We start from the raw sequence: 16,378 nt of genomic DNA on the forward strand, positions 1-16,378 counted from the left end.
AGGACAGAGATGGGCCCTGGCTTAGGTTTGAGAAGCGCCCCCGTTAAAACTGCAGGGGCGGGAATGGAGGCCGGAGAGCGGTTAGGTGGTGCTGTGGCATCCAGGTGAGAGGCCCCGACGGCTGGGACCCGGGGGGCGGGGCGAGGTGGGCCGCTCTCACGGAAGGGACGGCAGCGCGCCGATGGAGTGCGCGGCGCCGGTTAGAGGGGAATCACAGGTGGGACCGGCCGGGGGTGTCCGGCACCTCCGTGGTGTCATTTATGGAAGTGGGGAAGGCTTTGCGAGAAGCGGGTTGGCGGATCGGTTCAAGATGGCTGTGAAACAAGCAGGTGGAGGCATCGGGACAGCGGGCGAGTGTGTGGGCCTGGGGTTCAGGGGCAGAGCTGGAGAAGCTGACACTGAAATGAAGAAGTTCGGGGTTCCCAGATTAGCGCACGGGCCTTCATGCAGTAATGGCCTCCGGGGAGCGCGGAGCCCAGGATTCGAGGGTCGGAGAGGAGGAGAGGGCTCTGGCAGAGGAGACAGAGGCCAGCAAGTTGGGGGGGTTGGAGAGCCAGTGCCCTGAAAGCCAGGGGCTTCCGGAGAGGGAGGGGCTATCCAGCACTTCCACCACTGGTCCTGTGGAGGCTGAGAGTCGACCGTTGAGTTGATGGGACAGTTAGTTGGTGACCTTGGCATAAAGCCTTGTAAATCCCAACCAAAGCAAACGCAAAAACCTCTGCAGTAGTTTAATCTGTTGTTCACTGTTTTATGTCAGGAAGAAAGGAGGATGATATTTCAGCTAAAATTTTAGATCCCATAGTGTCTGGATTAAATAATGAACCAGATCAGGAAACTACAACTTCAGAAATAGGTAAGAAAAATATATTCTTTAGTTTAAATTCCTCACCACTTTGGTATGAAATGTTTACATCTCAGTGTGGTTATCGTTATTCTTTATTTTTCTAACCACTTTAATGTTCATCAGATTTCTTTTTTCCCCACAGTGTACTGAAGAACAGAAATGACTTGATAGTCTGTTTGCTTTAATTTGCTAAGTTTTATGATAAAGCAGATTAACTCAGCTTTAAGTTAACCTTTACATGCTTTATTATGTGTAACATCTTTGCATCTAAGTCAAAACGCTTTCTTTATCTTACTCCTGGAATTTTTTTAAGTGTTGTGGATAGTTGGAGAAATTATCTTTCGGTTCTCCAGCGTGCTCTGCTATGTTAAGAAGACGCTCCACAAGGAATATTTTAGTGCTTTTGCTCGGAGCACCCGGGGAAGGTGGCCCCGTGGCGCACCTTCCGCGTTCGAGGCTGGCGGGGTGACGCCTGTGCGCACCCTCACCCTGCTGATACCGTGTGACTAGATGTAGAGATGATCCAAGACTGTAACAGTATGTAGTCTTCTGTGATGTTTAACTAAATTCTTCAGAAATATGGCAATTCTTGAGTGACATTTGAGGGGAAAAATAGTGTAAATCTTGCCCCTAGGGAAAGGTAAAAATTTTTCTAGGCTGACCTTGCCTCGGATCTATCTGGTTTCTTAACGTTCTGTAACTGAAGCTAGAATAACAATAAGCCCATCTCTCTGTACTTGAGTTCGCCCTTTACTAGTTTTTGCTTTTCTGAGAGGGGTGTGTTTGCAAGCTGTCTGCTCCGTCGCTGTTTCGGCAGTGATGGTCCGTGGTTATTCTGGTCCAAGTAGGTCAGCTCTGTGTGCTTCATCTGCGTCTTGAGCAGCGTGGGAGGACCGAATGACCTAAATTGGGACTGAATGAGTTCTTACGGCCCGTTGCAATTCAGCTGCATCTTTTGATGGTTTATTTCATTTCCGCAGCAGCTTTTCTCAGCCACAGGCGGGTCCTGTGGGGGGCAGCACGGGCCAGTCCTGGTACTGCGGGAGAGGGGAGTGAGCGGGGCGAAGCTTGAGTGAGGGCTTGCCCTGCACAGGCCCTGGGCGGCCCACGTGGGCACACCTCGCATCCCAACCCAGACCCGCGTACCTGCTGGCCTGGAACGAGCTGCACAGGCGTGCTCTCTGAGCCAGTGTCTCCTCGTGGGTACACGGGTGTGAGAAGACCTGCCTTGAGGGTCAGTGAGGTGATGTTCGTGGAGTGGCCGGCTGGTCACAGACGTGCCGTGCACCACTGCTTCAGCACTGATCACTTTATGTATAACGTTGACCGAGAGCCCCAAGTCAGGGTGAGTCAGCGCTGGTCTGAGATGCTACGCTGGATTTCAGATAAATTGGGGTAGTTCTTTAGACATATGTTAGACTTTACGGATCTCTATAGGTCTTTACCTGCGTGTGTGAAAAGAATAAAAGCTCAGTGTTTAAGAAGCACAGGACACACTGCAGCAGGCAGTTCCCCAGTTGAGTGCTTTGCGGAGATTAGAAGGAAGCCTGTGGTGCCACCTGGTGGCCGCCAGCAGAGTCCGGTGCACTCCCTGTCCCTGGGTGGTCCTGGTGAGCCTCCCTCCCTGCACACCCTCCTCCCTTGAGTCCTGTCACTGCACACACCCCGTTCCCTGTCATCACAAATTACTAACGGAATTCAGGGCTCGCCAGCAGTTGTTAGGGTTCCTTACGTTCCCAGATTGATTACGGCTTCCAGATCCAGGCCACTGGGTCTGCCCTCCCGGTCCCCTTCCTCTCCTGGCCAGCGCTTCAAACCAACGCCTGGCCCCGTCGGGCTGACTGCGCAGGGCCTGGCGTGGCCAGGACAATGGTTGGGCGTGGTGGCCCTCGTTTGCCTTTGCAGGCGGATTGAAGGATTCAGCGAGGAATTTATCCATGTCTTTCTCAAAGCATGACCGTCTTCTTCCCCTGCTCGCATTGTCATGCAGGCTGTCTGAGGAGACTCGCTCCTTCTGCAGCTGTTTGATCGTCTTTTACGTTTTCCCGCTCCTTCTGCAGCTGTTTGATCGTCTTTTACGTTTTCCCGGAACCTCGCGCCATCCACGTCTTCATTTTGCTTGGGTTTGCTCATTTCATTTTGTTTTATTGTTCAGACGTTTTCATCATGAAAAATACATGGAAAGAATAGAACCATTCGCACCCATGTACCTCTCGTGTAGATTCAGTAGTCCTAACATTTTGACATACTTGCTTCATCTATAGTGACATAGTTTTATGAAATATTTCAGAGTATTTTAAAAACATTTTAATACTTTATCTCTCAATAATTCCATTTAAATACTTAAGCATGCACCTCAAAAAAAAAATGTTCCTACATAGCCGTAAAATTATTGTTGCACCCAACAGACTTGGCATTCCCCAGGAGCATCTAAAACCCAGTCTGCATTCTTATTGTCTCAACAATGTTATTTTTTAAAAAACAGGATCCAGAGCACACTGTAAGTTTTTTATTATCCTCTTTGTCTCTTTAACCTCTTTGAATCTGGAACAGCCCCCCTTCCCCCACCTCTCGTTCCAGAACATTGACTTTTTGGAGAGGTGGGGTTGCTTGTCCTGCACAGTGTTCCCTCCTCTGTGTTTGCCTGATTGCTTCCTTGTGGTGTCATTTAACTTATGGCACACACACCCCCGACCCCCCGGTATTTCGGTTAGATCTAAAGGCCTGATCAGATTTGGGTTGAAGAGATTGCTTCGCCCTCACCCCTACGTAGGTGATGCTGTGCCCTTTACCTTATGTCCTGTCAGGATGCACTTAATGTCTCTGTATCCCATGATATGATGCTAAGGCTGGTCGCTGGGCCAGGCAGATCCGCCCATTTTAAACCCTGGTTATTTGCATTTACCCTCAGGTGTAGTCAACACCTCCGTGCAGCTGAACTTTGCACGGAGGCCTGGCAGAACCATAAGCTGCTTGTGCAGTGCTGTGGGCTCTGCACTGCTTGGTGAGTTTCAGGGAGAGGGTCTGGTGCAGTCGCCGTGGCCCCAGCCCGTGCCCCCAGCTTTGTGCAGGTGATCTTATTGGGGCGGCGCTCCGCCCACGTCCTTACCTGCAGGGCTCAGTAATTGCCGCTAACTCAGCAGATTGTGCTAATGCACTGATTTTTTTTTTTTTTTGCCAATTCATAGTAATTTTAATTTATTATGGGTGTGTTATTTTTTTAAAAGCTGTTTGCTTGGCAAGCTGGTTAACCTGCCCTCTGATTAAGGATTGATTGTAGTATTATTAGTGAATGATAGTCTGTTTTTATGTTCTTTCTGTTTGTGTGAATTTGGGGTTTAGTAAACCTCACTTAAGAATACCACTAGAAACGTTAAAACAACCATCATAGGCCTCTCAAAAAAGTAAAAAAAGAAAGAGCTTTGAGGAGATAAAATTGTGCAAAGTGTCATTGGTCTCCTCAAGCTATGGACAGAAATAATGCATTTGTAATTTACTTACAGTGCTGGTGGGTTTTGTACAATATAGAAAATATTTGATACTTTCAAATAACATGACAACTTAAAGTTATTGGGGTGTTTTCTTCTAAAATTGATAATCTACAGCTGCTTAGCTTATACTTATTTTTAGATTTGTTTGTTTTAGAACTTAAGGGTATTTCTTGTTGATCCTATGAGATAGCATAAATAATTAACTATATACTTGAATCAGACTATTTAAGTCAGCATCATTTTTGCAGATCAAAAAAAAAAATTTCCTCAGAAAATTATATGTTGTCTATTATCAAGCAGTTCTCTGATAGTGACAGTTTAATTCTGACATAAACTATTTCTTTGAGTACTTTCAAGAAATTATAAGATCGTGTTTTAGGAAAGGGAACATTTTCCTAATTTTATTTTTGTCTCCTGATCCATTTTAGAGAGTGTGGGGGAGGGTCCTTTAGTAACGGGTCAGATTTCCTCCCTGGGTCCTGCCACAATTCAAAATCTGTTCCCCCAGCACAGCTCCTTTTGATTTTACTAGGAAAAAATGTTTTATTTCTCAGGTATCTGGTGTTTTTTTTCTGTTTTTATAAACATTCGCACATCAGTCGGTAATCAGGAGGCAAGTATTTGGGAGCTTTTGACACGTCTAGGGCTGTGCACGAGGCCAGAAATATTTTCCCTTTTGCTCCTGCTTTCCTGAAGTTGCAACCTGTTTGCAGCTTGTGACTCCCAGGCCTGGCTGTCGTGGGGAGATGAGGGGAGACTGGTAGTGTCGGGTGGTCCTGGAAATGGGGGGCCAGGGTGCTTTGGCTATGGGAGCCCAGGCCTCTGCCTGGGCCACGTGGGTGGGGTCTGCTCACGTCTGGGTGTCCCTTCCCGCTCTCCTGATCCCAGAGCCAGGCCTGGGAGGAGCGTTCTAGGTAGGTGTGTTTTCTAGAAGCTGCCCTGGGTCCTCCTTGGGAAGCTTGCAGTGGGGAAGCATAGATAAGTGAGGTGCCGCTGATGGCCAGTTCCGTCTTAATAACCCATTTAACTGTGTCTCAATCAGGGACAGAGGAGGCTAATACTAACTCAGCTAGCGTTTCAGATGCTAATTCATCTAGTCTGCAGCGGCGAGAAAGTGCTGAGCCAGAACCAGCAGTAAAGCAGAAAGGTGAGAGGGGGGCCCCTTGTCAACCACTCCTGTCCCCTGAGGGAGACCCGGCACCCCAGATGTGGCGCTGCCTGTGTGGACGCCTCTCATCCATCCCAAGGCCATGGCTGCAGCCACGGGTTCCCTGAGTCTTTGACCCCCCAGGGAGTCCAGTCCCTCGTTCTCCACACCATCAGGACTGAACGTGGCAAGTGGCTCACTTTTGCCTTTTTGCAGAAACTGGAAAGCGTCTTCTAGCCACTGCCTGATGGCAGCAGACTCTCCTGTGTCCCCAGGGTTCCTTCTGAGGTCCTGTGGGAAAGCCCGGGGTGTCGGGGCGACAGGAACAAGCCTCGCTTGCTGCTGGGGGTCCCAGAGGTCGAGCTGCATCCCCCAGGTTTCAGGTCCGAAGAGGACCTGTAAGCAGCTCCGAGCGCTGTCACGACTGTGGCGTTTCTGTCTGTGATGTCCTCTGTCTTCAGTCCTACCTCAGTGGAGTTCTGCTTTTGGCACCGGTTTTCTCAGCAGTTAAAAAAAAGAAGTCGTGGTAAAGTCCACGTTCAGCATTTGCTTTTTAAGGCCCTGGAGCTCCTTCGAGCATGGAGGGGTGCACGTGCCCCGTGGCACGTGAGTCGTGCGTGCCCCAGTGCTGGGCCTGGTGCAGGGTGTCGGCACCGGGGCAGCAGGGGCACGGCCGGGCGAGGGCCGACATTTGTTAGTTTGTTCCAGTAGAAAATGTTGGTTGAAGGCCTAATGTGTGCCAGGCCATAAGGCAGTGAGTGCATGAGTGGGCAGAAGCCAGTAGGTGCCCTCAGGGGTGCTGGGGGTGGTCCGGGGGGAGGGACTCTGCACTCTCTGGGGGAGGGTCAGGGAGGGCCTTTGGGCAGGGGCAGGGGTGAGAGCTGGGGCCAGTGGCCACGTCAGGGAGCTTCGCAGCAGGAAGCCGATGGCATTTTTACGATGAGTGGCTGAGCCCTACTCAGATGGCCTCCACGTGGGCAGTGCAGCGCGCGGTCCGGAGGCGAGAGCGGCCTGGGCTGTGGAGTGGCGGGGAGGCGGGAGCGCCAGAGTCTCGAGGCGCGCAGACCCCTCGGGGCAGGTTCCCCGAGCTCAGAGGGGGTGCGGCCGGCTCTGAGCGTGCGCTCACCTGGGACGAGGGACGAGGGGGACAGAGCGCCTGCACGTCCGGCCGCCTCGGCCCCGGAATCTGGGGAGGAGGTGGAGCCGCAGAGGACCTGGGCATCCGCGAGGACGGGGCGCCCAGGGGCCGGGCCGATCTGTGGGCGGGGCTGCCGTGTGCCCTCACCACCTGGGCATCAGCCCGTGACTCAGCCATCTTTCCGGGACCCACGGCCTGTCCCCGGCGACGCCGAGGGCATGGGCTTTGAAGAGAGTCTGGGGGTGTGGCGTCGGGGCCCCAGTGGCCCAGAGGCCCTCACGCTGGTCTCTTTCCCGCACACCAGGCAGCAGGACGGCGAGGAGGGCGGCTGCGGCCGCTGCGCGTCCTCCCGGTCAGCCCCCGTCCCCCTGTCTTCCAGAGGCTCCGTCTGGAGCCACCCTCCCCAGGCCTGTCCTCGCCTTTTCCCTCTGTGGGGCGGGACCTCCGGGAGGCTTTGTGTCCCATGCAGATGGGGTACTAGAGGGCTCCCGGGTCCCCCCGATGCCCTAAGCGTGCCCCCCCCCCCACCGCTAGAGCCGCCCTCTTTGGGGCAGCGTTTCTGTGGCTCTGACCGTAGCGTCCACAGGCCACCCAAAGCGCTCGAGGTCCCCCCGCCGGTGCACAGCTCCGGGGTCTGAGGGGCACTTGTCTGTCGCTTCTGTGTGTCCTGAGGGTAAGCTGGGCGCATCCCCGGGCCCGTCTGTCCAGGCCCTCACCTGAATCCAGGGAGTTTGGGGTCTTCTGCACACGCGTTCATGCACTTCAGGAGTGTGACACAGAGACCTTCCTGGGTCCACCCACCCCTGCAACGCCTCTCTCGTTGACTGTGGCCACGTCGGTCGCGTTTGTCCCCATAAAGCGGCACTTGAAGAGAAAGGGTCCTGGGGGAAGAGTGTCAAGGCAGGCCCGTGTGGGGCAGAGACACTTTCTTCTTATTTAGGAGCCGATGGAGAAACACTCGCTGCTGAGTTATGTAAGACGGGCTCTTGCTTGCTTCCATCCAGAGCCTTGAAAACGCCCCAAGGTGCGTTCGCCAGTTCACCCCGGCTCGTCCCCCACACATGGAGTCGGTCCTTCCGTGGCCTTGAGGCTCTGTCACCTTCTCCATCTTCTGTTTCTTTCAGCTCTTTGATGGGTACACTTTCTCCTCATCACTGCTTCCTGTTTTCATGTAATAACATGTTCTGATTCATAGTTTTGTTTGTTCTTTGTCTTTCTTTCTTTGAAAATAAAGCAGTGGCAGTAGGAAACTAGAAAAAAGGCTATGAGGAAGTGACCATTTTTTTCCCCAGTAGACATCCAAAATTATTATGTATTTCTCTCTAATCCTGTTCTGCTCATTTAATATACTGAGGTTTCCTAACACAGAAGTTGATTTTCTGATGCACCTTTTTTTTTTGTTTGTTTAGGTGATTCTCCTAGTGATGCAGGTAAGGAATAGCCTTAAGTAAATCTGTTTGGTGTAAATTGTGTACACGTGTATAGTTATTAACATGTACTCTCAGATTTATGTTTTACAAATTGGATTAGTGAAAGTAACTTAAGGAAACATAACTACACCAGGTTAAGATTTAATTTTCATATTTTATGAAAATACGTTTCAAAAGAATACATTTCAGAATTTCTTCCTGAGTGTAAACTGTATTTCCAATAATCAAATTCTGATTTTACTATTTTTTAATGTATAAAGTCCTTTTACTTTAAATAGTAAGAGTAAATTTAATTGTCTTGACATTATAGTTTGGGCTTATTATTTACTCATTAAATATTTATCAAAATGAGCAAAACTTTATTCAGATTATAAAAATAATGTGGTATAGGGCTTCCCTGGTGGCGCAGTGGTTGGGAGTCCACCTGCCGATGCAGGGGACGCGGGTTCGTGCCCCGGTCCAGGAGGATCCCACATGAGCAGCCACAACAGTGAGAGGCCCGCGTACCGCAAAAAAAAAAAAAAAAAAAAAAAAAAAAAAATAAAAAAAAAATAATGTGGTATAGAGCCAAAGTAAAATACCTTAAAAATGCAGAAAAATATGAAGAAGAAAATGAAAAGCACTGGCACCCCCCCTGCTCATAACTTGAATGAATGTCCTTCTAGAGCCCCACCCACGTTTATGCAATTCTCAGCTATGTTACCCTACTCTGCTGATTATACATACATTAACACGATGACTGTTTATACGAGGGTCTCACAAACCGCAGTTTCCTGAAGTTTCCTAGTGTCTGTCACCGTTGTAAATGCTGACGGGTGAGCGTCTTGACACGAGGTTACACGTGTCCACTTCTTCCCTTAGCTTGTACTTCCTTGAAGTTAAATTGCCGACTTGATTAACCCACCTACCTTTTGAATTCTGTTTCTTGAGAAGTTAAACCAGTTTGTATTCCCAGGGTTTGAGTGTGCCCATTTCCCCAAATCTCCCCCCAAATTCAGACGTCAGGTGTCTGTTTTAACTTCATCAGAATATGATGGATGAAAAAAAGCTCATTTATATTTTCAGTTGTTTGGTTGCTGTCTCTTCACATATTTACTAGTTGTTTGTTTCTTTCTTTGTGAACTGCTGGTCGGCTTGCTGTCCGTCCAGAAGGAGACGTCGGACCTTCTGGCCAGGAGAAGTGTGAGGTGCCGGAGAATTCCGAGCTGCCCGGCGAGCTCCCAGCCGCTGTCAGGTTGGTGTGCTCTGGTTCCCACCCGGGCGGCTGCCCGGCTCCTCTCCGTGCCTTCCACAGCTCATTTCATGCTTGAGCTTAATTGTGAGGAAGTATGTGTACAAAGAAAGCAAAAACTGTTTAATTTTCTTGTACCTGAGGTGTAACTGACTCATGGAGAATGTTTTAGAGATTGAGGGAAATTCGTACTTAAGGCTAAATTATGTCATGGTTTGATTCCTGATAGTTATGTTACTACTTTTTGTACCTTAAAATTAACGAGAATGTAAGATTAAAAGATGGATACTTTTAGACTTGTCAGGTTAATGGAACGTTCTCAGTATTCTGCAGGCTGTGCCCTAACTGGCATATTGATGGTGGCCTGGAAATGAGCATTAACATTAATGTGGGTTTTCATCTGTCCACTTTGAAATGTGCAAGTGTCTTGTATCCCTTTTTAGGAGGATACCTCGGCCCGGGAGCGCACGGCCCGCACCTCCCCGGCTCAGGCGGCCGGAGAGTGTGGAGGTGCTGACAACGGACAGGTGAGGCCCTGGCGTCCGCGTTGGCACCGAGGGGCAGGGCTTCCCTGGCGCTGGTGGGACAGGGATGGGTGAGGGTCGTGCACGTGCTGAGAGACGGGGGTGGAGCGGGCAGCAGATGGTGCGGGGAGCACTTGCTGTTGAGTAAAAGAGAACCCGGGGTAGACCGTGACTTCAAACCTCGCTCCTGCCACACACTTCAGATGGAAGAAGTGAGGGAAGACACAGGTGTTCGTGCTCCTACAGTTACGGGGAACGTGGATTGCCCCCATCTCTAAGTAGAGGATTTTCTAAGCATAAAAACAATGAGGGGAAAAACAGGATTAAAAAATGTAAAGGCTTCATTGCACAAAAATTAAAAAACAAAAGGTGGTCAGAACGTCATGCGCAGTATAAAGACAGGCCTCAGGCCGGGCGTTTATAAATTTTACAAATCTACCTGTGGATCCAGTACAGAAAATCAAAACAAAAAACTGGGAAGAGAAAACAGGCTGGTCGGAGTGGGCTTCAGATGGAACGGGAGGCGGGGCCTGGGGGCAGGGCCTGGAGGCGGCGTAGACCTGTTTTACCTGCGGTTGTGGGGGAAGCGGAGGGATGTGCAACGTCAAGGCAAGTTAGGGGTCTGTGTTTTTAAGATGAGCCGGCTAGCACGTTTTTCTGGTGCGGGGGATGGTCCAGTGGAGAGGGGGAGACTGGAGATGCTGGCGTGGCGGGGTGGGGAGAGGGGATTGTGGGAACAGAGCCCTTGGGTGGGCCAGGACGTGGAGGGAGTGGCCTCAGAGAAGGCCGGGGGGCTGGCGGGCGGGTGAGACCCCGGGAGGTGAGAGACCCTGGCTCTTCATCTTTCTCCTGAGCCAATAGCGAGTCTGGGGGAGGAGGAGCAGGGCTCGGAGGAGAGAGGAGGAGGTAGATAGCGTCCTCCACGAGAGGGGCTGGTGAACGGACGAGGGCAGAGATCTTCATCCGGGGGCCGCCCCAGCCCGGGGCCACGTCTGGGGACGTTTTGTAGCATCGTGACTGGGGAGGAATTGGAGGGGAGGCCCTTGGCATCTAGTTGGGGCTTGGGGCCAAGGATGCTGCTGAACATCCCGTGGAGGACAGGCAGCCCCACCCCAGGGGTCTGTGGGGTGCCTCCCGGGGCACGTGGGGTGAAGTGATGGGTCAGCATCGCGAGGCCTTTGTTCTCCAGCCAGAGCTGGGAAGATGGGTGGGGGTGGTCACAGAGTGAGTGCTTGGATTCGCGGTTAAGCGTTTGCTGTCAGTGGCAGTGACAAGGCATCACCCTGGGAGTGTGGCTAAGGGACAGAGGCGGGAGAATCCGGGGACCCTAGAGCCCAGGACCTGGAAGGGTCATTTCTCAGCCCTTGAAATCCTCAGGAGTGAAGCCAGGAGCCTGGAGTGCAGGGGTGAGGCCCAGGATTGGCAGACGGCAGCACTCATGATGGGGTTCAGGGCGAGACTCTGATTCTCGGGGAATCTCTGACAACGTGAGATCCAGAGTTGGGAGATTTTAGGGAGAAAGATCTGGAAGCCTCCATAAGCCCAGGGAAAACCTTGACCCTCCTCGGGACCTGGAGGTCGGAGGCCAGAAGGAGGGAGGCCTCGCAGGGCAGGCACGTGGCGGCAGCATTCGGGGACGAGGGTGAGGATGGAGAGGATTTGCTGAGGGGAAGGATGCGGGGGAGGCTTTCGTGAGTTGGAAGCGGTGGGGTGCAGGCCGGCGGGGTGTGCAGAGGGCGCGGAAGACCACGGACGAGGCAGGGTCGGTCCTGGTGGGGCAGGACGGGCAGCTGGGGGTGTCTGAGGACCCGGGGCATGGAGCCGAAGGTGTTAGTGGGAAGCGGGTGTTGTGTTGAGAGTTCACACCCAAGTGCAGGGACTCCTTCTGGACCTCCCATCCCACTGAAGAGCGTGTGTGCACGCGTGTGTACGTGTGTGCCGGAGAGTTAGTGGCAGGGGCTGAAGGGTATTTGTTGGAGCGTGACTGTGTCAGGTTGGTAGGGGAGAAATGAGGGCAGGAGGGGCTGGTGGGGAGCCATGGAGTGTTTGGGTCTGGGGGCTGTGGTCCAAATGCAGGGGCAGCAGAAGTCAGTGCCTAAGCAGTAGGCAGCTGGCGGTGGTCTGCGGCGGGGTGACAGTAGGCGGGGCAGTTCCGGCGGTGGCCTCTGGAGGCAGGAGAGAGCCTTTGGGTGGAGGCGGTTACCAGGGAGACCAGGTCAGGAGCCCCTGGACGTCGGACTGGTCCAGAATGATGGCAGGCCCTCAGGGAGAGGAGGTGTGTAAGTGAGGGTACTGGGTGGGGGCGTAGGTCAGGGACAGCGCCCAGCAGCCAAATGATGGGCCTCGAGGAGACTGCTGTGTTCCCGAGAGAGACCAAGGAGCAGGGGTCTCGGGCGGCGCTGGCCAGCAGGGCCACCAGTGCCACCCCTGCCCTGAGGTTTGCTACTTGGGAGACCGGGCCTCTCCTGGAGAGGGGCTGCAGGCCCAGGGCTGGTCCCGCAGCGAGCCCGGCTGGGAAGAGGGCACGATGTGGGGCGGGGCGGCACGGGGTGGGGCGGGGCCTGGCGGCTTTTCCCAGACTTCACGTTTGCAGACTGTGTCTTCAGCTCCGGCCTCCTCTCAGGGAACCTCAGACACAGTTCCAGACACTGGGATTGATGAGGACGTGTGACCCGGAGAATGTTTCTAATTTAATCTAATTTCTTTTCATTTAGGACAGGAAGTGGTAAAACCATCTCAAATGTGATCGTAGAGTCACAGAATTCTGACGATGAGGACGACGATCCGTTTGTGGTGGAGGCTGCCCCCCAGCTCTCTGAGATGGCAGAGCTTGAAATGGTTGGTCAGCCACAGCATATGTTTTATAATCACACTCAAACAGCACTGGAATTAATTCTGCTACTTTGAGATTTGTGTAGACAGAACTTTCCTCCAGCGTTTCAGTTAGTTCTCTGCCATCTTTAATTTTGTCACCTCTGCTGAGATGCATGCAAGCATGAGTTGGAGACTCCAGCGAATCTCAATCTCCTTTTCTTCTCCTTCCTTTCCCGCTCAGGTACAAGCGGTGGAATTAGAAGATGAGAAGCACGGTGAGTCCTGGGGTTGTGTGCGCACACATGTGTCTGCTCCGTGTGTTTTGAAAGGATCTGGTGAAATGAGCTTTGTCTGCTAGGGTTTGGTCAGGGGTTTGAGTAGCAGTAGATAGGAGGCCGTGGGCATGGACGCCTCCTCCGTGTGTGGTTTATTCTGGGAGGTGATGGAAGCTGCCTGGCGTGGGGGTGGCCAGGACCCTGGAGCGCAGCCGTAGGCAGTTGTGGGGATGACATCACTTCTTTTCTGCACGGTTGGACTGTGGGATTGGATGACCCTGAAGTCCTTCCCGGGTCGACAGTTCTGTCCTATTGTTTTCTTCCCAAGCACAATGTCTTCTCTGGTTTCAAACATTTACAGAAGCAGAGAGAAGAGTCCCGTGAACCCCTGACTGTCGTGCAGCCTTTGCGGCGAGCGGCCATCTGGTCTTATCTCAGTCTCCACCGACTGCTTTCAGGTCCTGGAGAGCATCAGTTTTGCCATAAACATGTTATTTTTTAAAAAGCATAACCATAACTCCATTATTATATATTAAAAAAGCAGGGACTTCCCTGGTGGCGCAGTGGATAAGACACTGTGCTCCCGATGCAGGGGGCCTGGGTTCGTTACCTGGTCAGGGAACTAGATCCCACATACATGCTGCAATTAAGACCAGCACAACCAAATAAACAAATAAATATTAAAAAAAAAAAAAAAAGAGAAAAAAAAAGAAAGCAGTCATTCCTTAATATCATCAAATGCCTGTTTTTTTTTTCCAGTTGTTTTGTGTGGTTTTTTTCTGTTTTGTATGAGTCAGAATCCAGATAAGGTCCCTGTGTTTGCAGCTGGCGGATCTAACTCTGAACCTGCTCTAAGCCTGTAGGTCCGCTCCCACCCCATCCCCCTTGTAATTTATTTGTTGAAGAGGCTGGTCGGTTGTCCAGCAGAGTTCCTCGCGGTTGGGTGTTGCTTGTCACACCCCGGTGTTGTGGGTTTCCTCCACGTTCTTCGGTTGCTGTAAACTGGTTCTAGAGACTTGGTTAGATTCAGGTTTTTCGGGCAAGAACACCTGACAAGTGGTGCCGGTTCTTCATCACACCTGCCCGTCCGTGTGCTTGGAGCTTGGTCTCAGTCTGTTGTTCCGTGAGGGCTGTGGGGACAGTGACCGTTCCCGTCCCGCCCCCTCCCCCCTCCAGCACGTTTTGGTTGGTTGGCAGCCTCGGCACTGAGCGGCTTTCCCGCTGCAGGAATTTGCCGCTCCGAGGCCCAGCTTCGTGCGTCCCCTTCACCGATCAGTTTTCTTAATGGTGCATTTGTCTCCTGGCACCTGCAGGGGTGACGAATGAGGCCTGTGGTGGTGGTGGTGGGTTGTTGTTGTTGTTTGTTTGTTTTTTAAATTTTTATTGGAGTAGCTGATTTACAAAAATATGGAACGAATTTGCATGTCATCCTTGCACAAGTGTCATGCTAATCTTCTCTGTATCGTTCCAATTTTAATATATGTGCTGCCGAAGCAAGAGCTTGGTGTCTGTATGATGTCATGTTTTTTAACACGCTTGACGTGTTCCATTTCAGTCCATCTCAGTTTTCCCCTTGATGTTCTGTTGTCCAGTGTTTGACCGTGGGGGCCTTTTGATGCATCCCAGTGGACTTTGTAGCTTCCTTGTTTATGGTGGGATGATGTTTCAGACTTGTTTTGTGTATTTCCCGCCCCGCGTCTCTAAGGAGCCTGGCTGCAGCTTGCTTCTGAGTTGGTCATTGTTTCTGGGGGTTTTCTAATTTTTTTTGTAGGAAAGTATATCCTGAGTTTGTACTGGTATTTCCAATTTAGATGTATGATTGCAGGGTTCTTCCTAAGTTCTTTGATTTTTGCAGGTACGTTCCTGTCTCGTGCCCCCATCCTGGCTCCCAGGAGCAGTAGCTGTTGGTTTCTTTACCCTACATTGTGCACTCACAGCAATTAGAGCAGCGCCACTGGTGGGGACAACACCGTGATTGCTGGAAACACCGCAGGATCGTTTGTGGCAGATCTCTTTGCTTTTTTGTTCTTAGTGCATATCCCGTTAGGGATGTACAACCAATTCTTCTCTGTTCGGTTATGCTTGCCAACATGATACTGTTATGTTTGTTTATTTATTTATAAAAAGTTAAGAAACAGAAGCAAAAAACCAAAATGAAAAAGTCACCGTCACTTCTGTCCTCAAGGAGCAAATAGAAGGGACTCTTCCATGGTATTTGCTTCATGGTCCCTCAGAACTGGAAAAAGGGAGGCACTTGCTCCTGTGGGTTTTCTCTGATGTACCTCCAGGGTCTTAGGGCTCTGGTTTCAAGGCACGGTGGGAGGAGGTGGACTTGATGATAAGTGCGTTTGGCCTGCATAGCTGTAACGGGGGGTGGGGCCGGAACAGGGTCAAGGGGAAGGAGGCAGGTCTGATTTCAGGGTTTCAGATGAACCTCTTCTTCCTCGGGTCTCAGTCCTGCAGAGCACGGATTGTGACACTGCTCCACCTTCTGATTCAGTGGATACACGATTTCAAACATGAGCTAACAGTTCATGATGCTTCAGGGTTTCGATACTGTTACGTTTATAGTTTCATGTTGCTTTCAACTTTTAGGCTTTGAAATTTTTGATTTAATTCTGTTTTATTTATCTAAAATATTCCCTTATGTAAAATATTCACATGGTTCCAAGGTCAAATGTACCAAACAAGATATATTCAAATGGTTTTTCATATGATATTTACCCCACGAGTAATCCTTTTTCTAAAAAAAAAAAAAAAAAGTTGATGACTTGTCCCAATATAAAAAAAGTATTCGTACTTAGTCTACAGTAGGCTGAGAGAATTACTTTGATCTTTTATCATATAATGATTATCTGAAGCTGTTTCAGTACAGAAAGAGAAAGAATAAGAACTAAGTATTCCTCCTGAGCCCCAGCCCCCCACCCCTTTAGAACAGGATAGCTTCTTAGGGCAGAGAATCACATTAACGTAAAACCACTGGTTTCCAACAGGAGGACTTGTCAAAAAAATTCTGGAGACTAAGAAAGATTATGAGAAGTTGCAGCAGTCACCCAAACCTGGAGAGAAGGTAACAAAATGATTTTTTGTAAACAGTGGCGTTTCAGCAGAGTCTCTTTCACACATTTACGTTTAAAAATTAGAAGCATCTCTCAAATGTTGTGATTATCAGTAATGTCTGTTTACATGTTTACAAGCCTCTTCTCGTCTCCCCCACCCTCCGGTTGGGAGGATAGAAGATTTGGGGCTTTTGGGGTGCGACGTTGCTTCCCTGGACCCACGTCCCGTCCCGTCCTGGGTGGGGCAGTGGCCTTGCTTGGGAGCTCAGGAGTCAGGGTCCAAGGCCTGTTCCGCTCTGACCCCACGTCGACCCCCTCCTGCCTGGTGCGTCCCTTCCCCCTGCGCAGAATGCACAGGCTGTCCGCATGGCCCTGGCTGATGACAAAGTCAGAGTCGGGGGAGGTTTTCGGGGCTGGCTTGTAAA

At 50.9% G+C, this 16,378-nt stretch overlaps 1 protein-coding gene and 1 pseudogene across 10 annotated transcripts in view; one reads left to right on the forward strand and one right to left on the reverse strand.

The window, feature by feature from the left end:
- The window catches only part of TRAF3IP1 (TRAF3 interacting protein 1), a 66,564-nt gene that overhangs the window by 13,992 nt on the left and 36,194 nt on the right, over positions 1 to 16,378 (forward strand). For 2 of the 10 annotated variants that reach the window (XM_067027284.1, XM_067027283.1), the window contains 10 exons: positions 758 to 853; positions 3,756 to 3,848; positions 5,378 to 5,482; positions 7,561 to 7,644; positions 8,030 to 8,050; positions 9,200 to 9,284; positions 9,725 to 9,808; positions 12,520 to 12,643; positions 12,861 to 12,894; positions 15,888 to 15,964. In XM_067027284.1, the coding sequence (XP_066883385.1) occupies positions 758 to 853; positions 3,756 to 3,848; positions 5,378 to 5,482; positions 7,561 to 7,644; positions 8,030 to 8,050; positions 9,200 to 9,284; positions 9,725 to 9,808; positions 12,520 to 12,643; positions 12,861 to 12,894; positions 15,888 to 15,964 (803 nt within the window). Of the gene's footprint in view, positions 1 to 757; positions 854 to 3,755; positions 3,849 to 5,377; positions 5,483 to 7,560; positions 7,645 to 8,029; positions 8,051 to 9,199; positions 9,285 to 9,724; positions 9,809 to 12,519; positions 12,644 to 12,860; positions 12,895 to 13,255; positions 13,433 to 15,887; positions 15,965 to 16,378 lie in introns of those variants that run through there. The other 8 variants (XM_067027292.1, XM_067027290.1, XM_067027285.1 and 5 more) reach the window with 8 other exon arrangements.
- On the reverse strand, positions 14,296 to 14,391 carry LOC131751657 (U6 spliceosomal RNA; annotated as a pseudogene).

This window comes from Kogia breviceps, chromosome 2 (genome assembly GCF_026419965.1).
Source record: "Kogia breviceps isolate mKogBre1 chromosome 2, mKogBre1 haplotype 1, whole genome shotgun sequence".
NCBI classification, from domain to species: Eukaryota; Metazoa; Chordata; class Mammalia; order Artiodactyla; family Physeteridae; genus Kogia; species Kogia breviceps.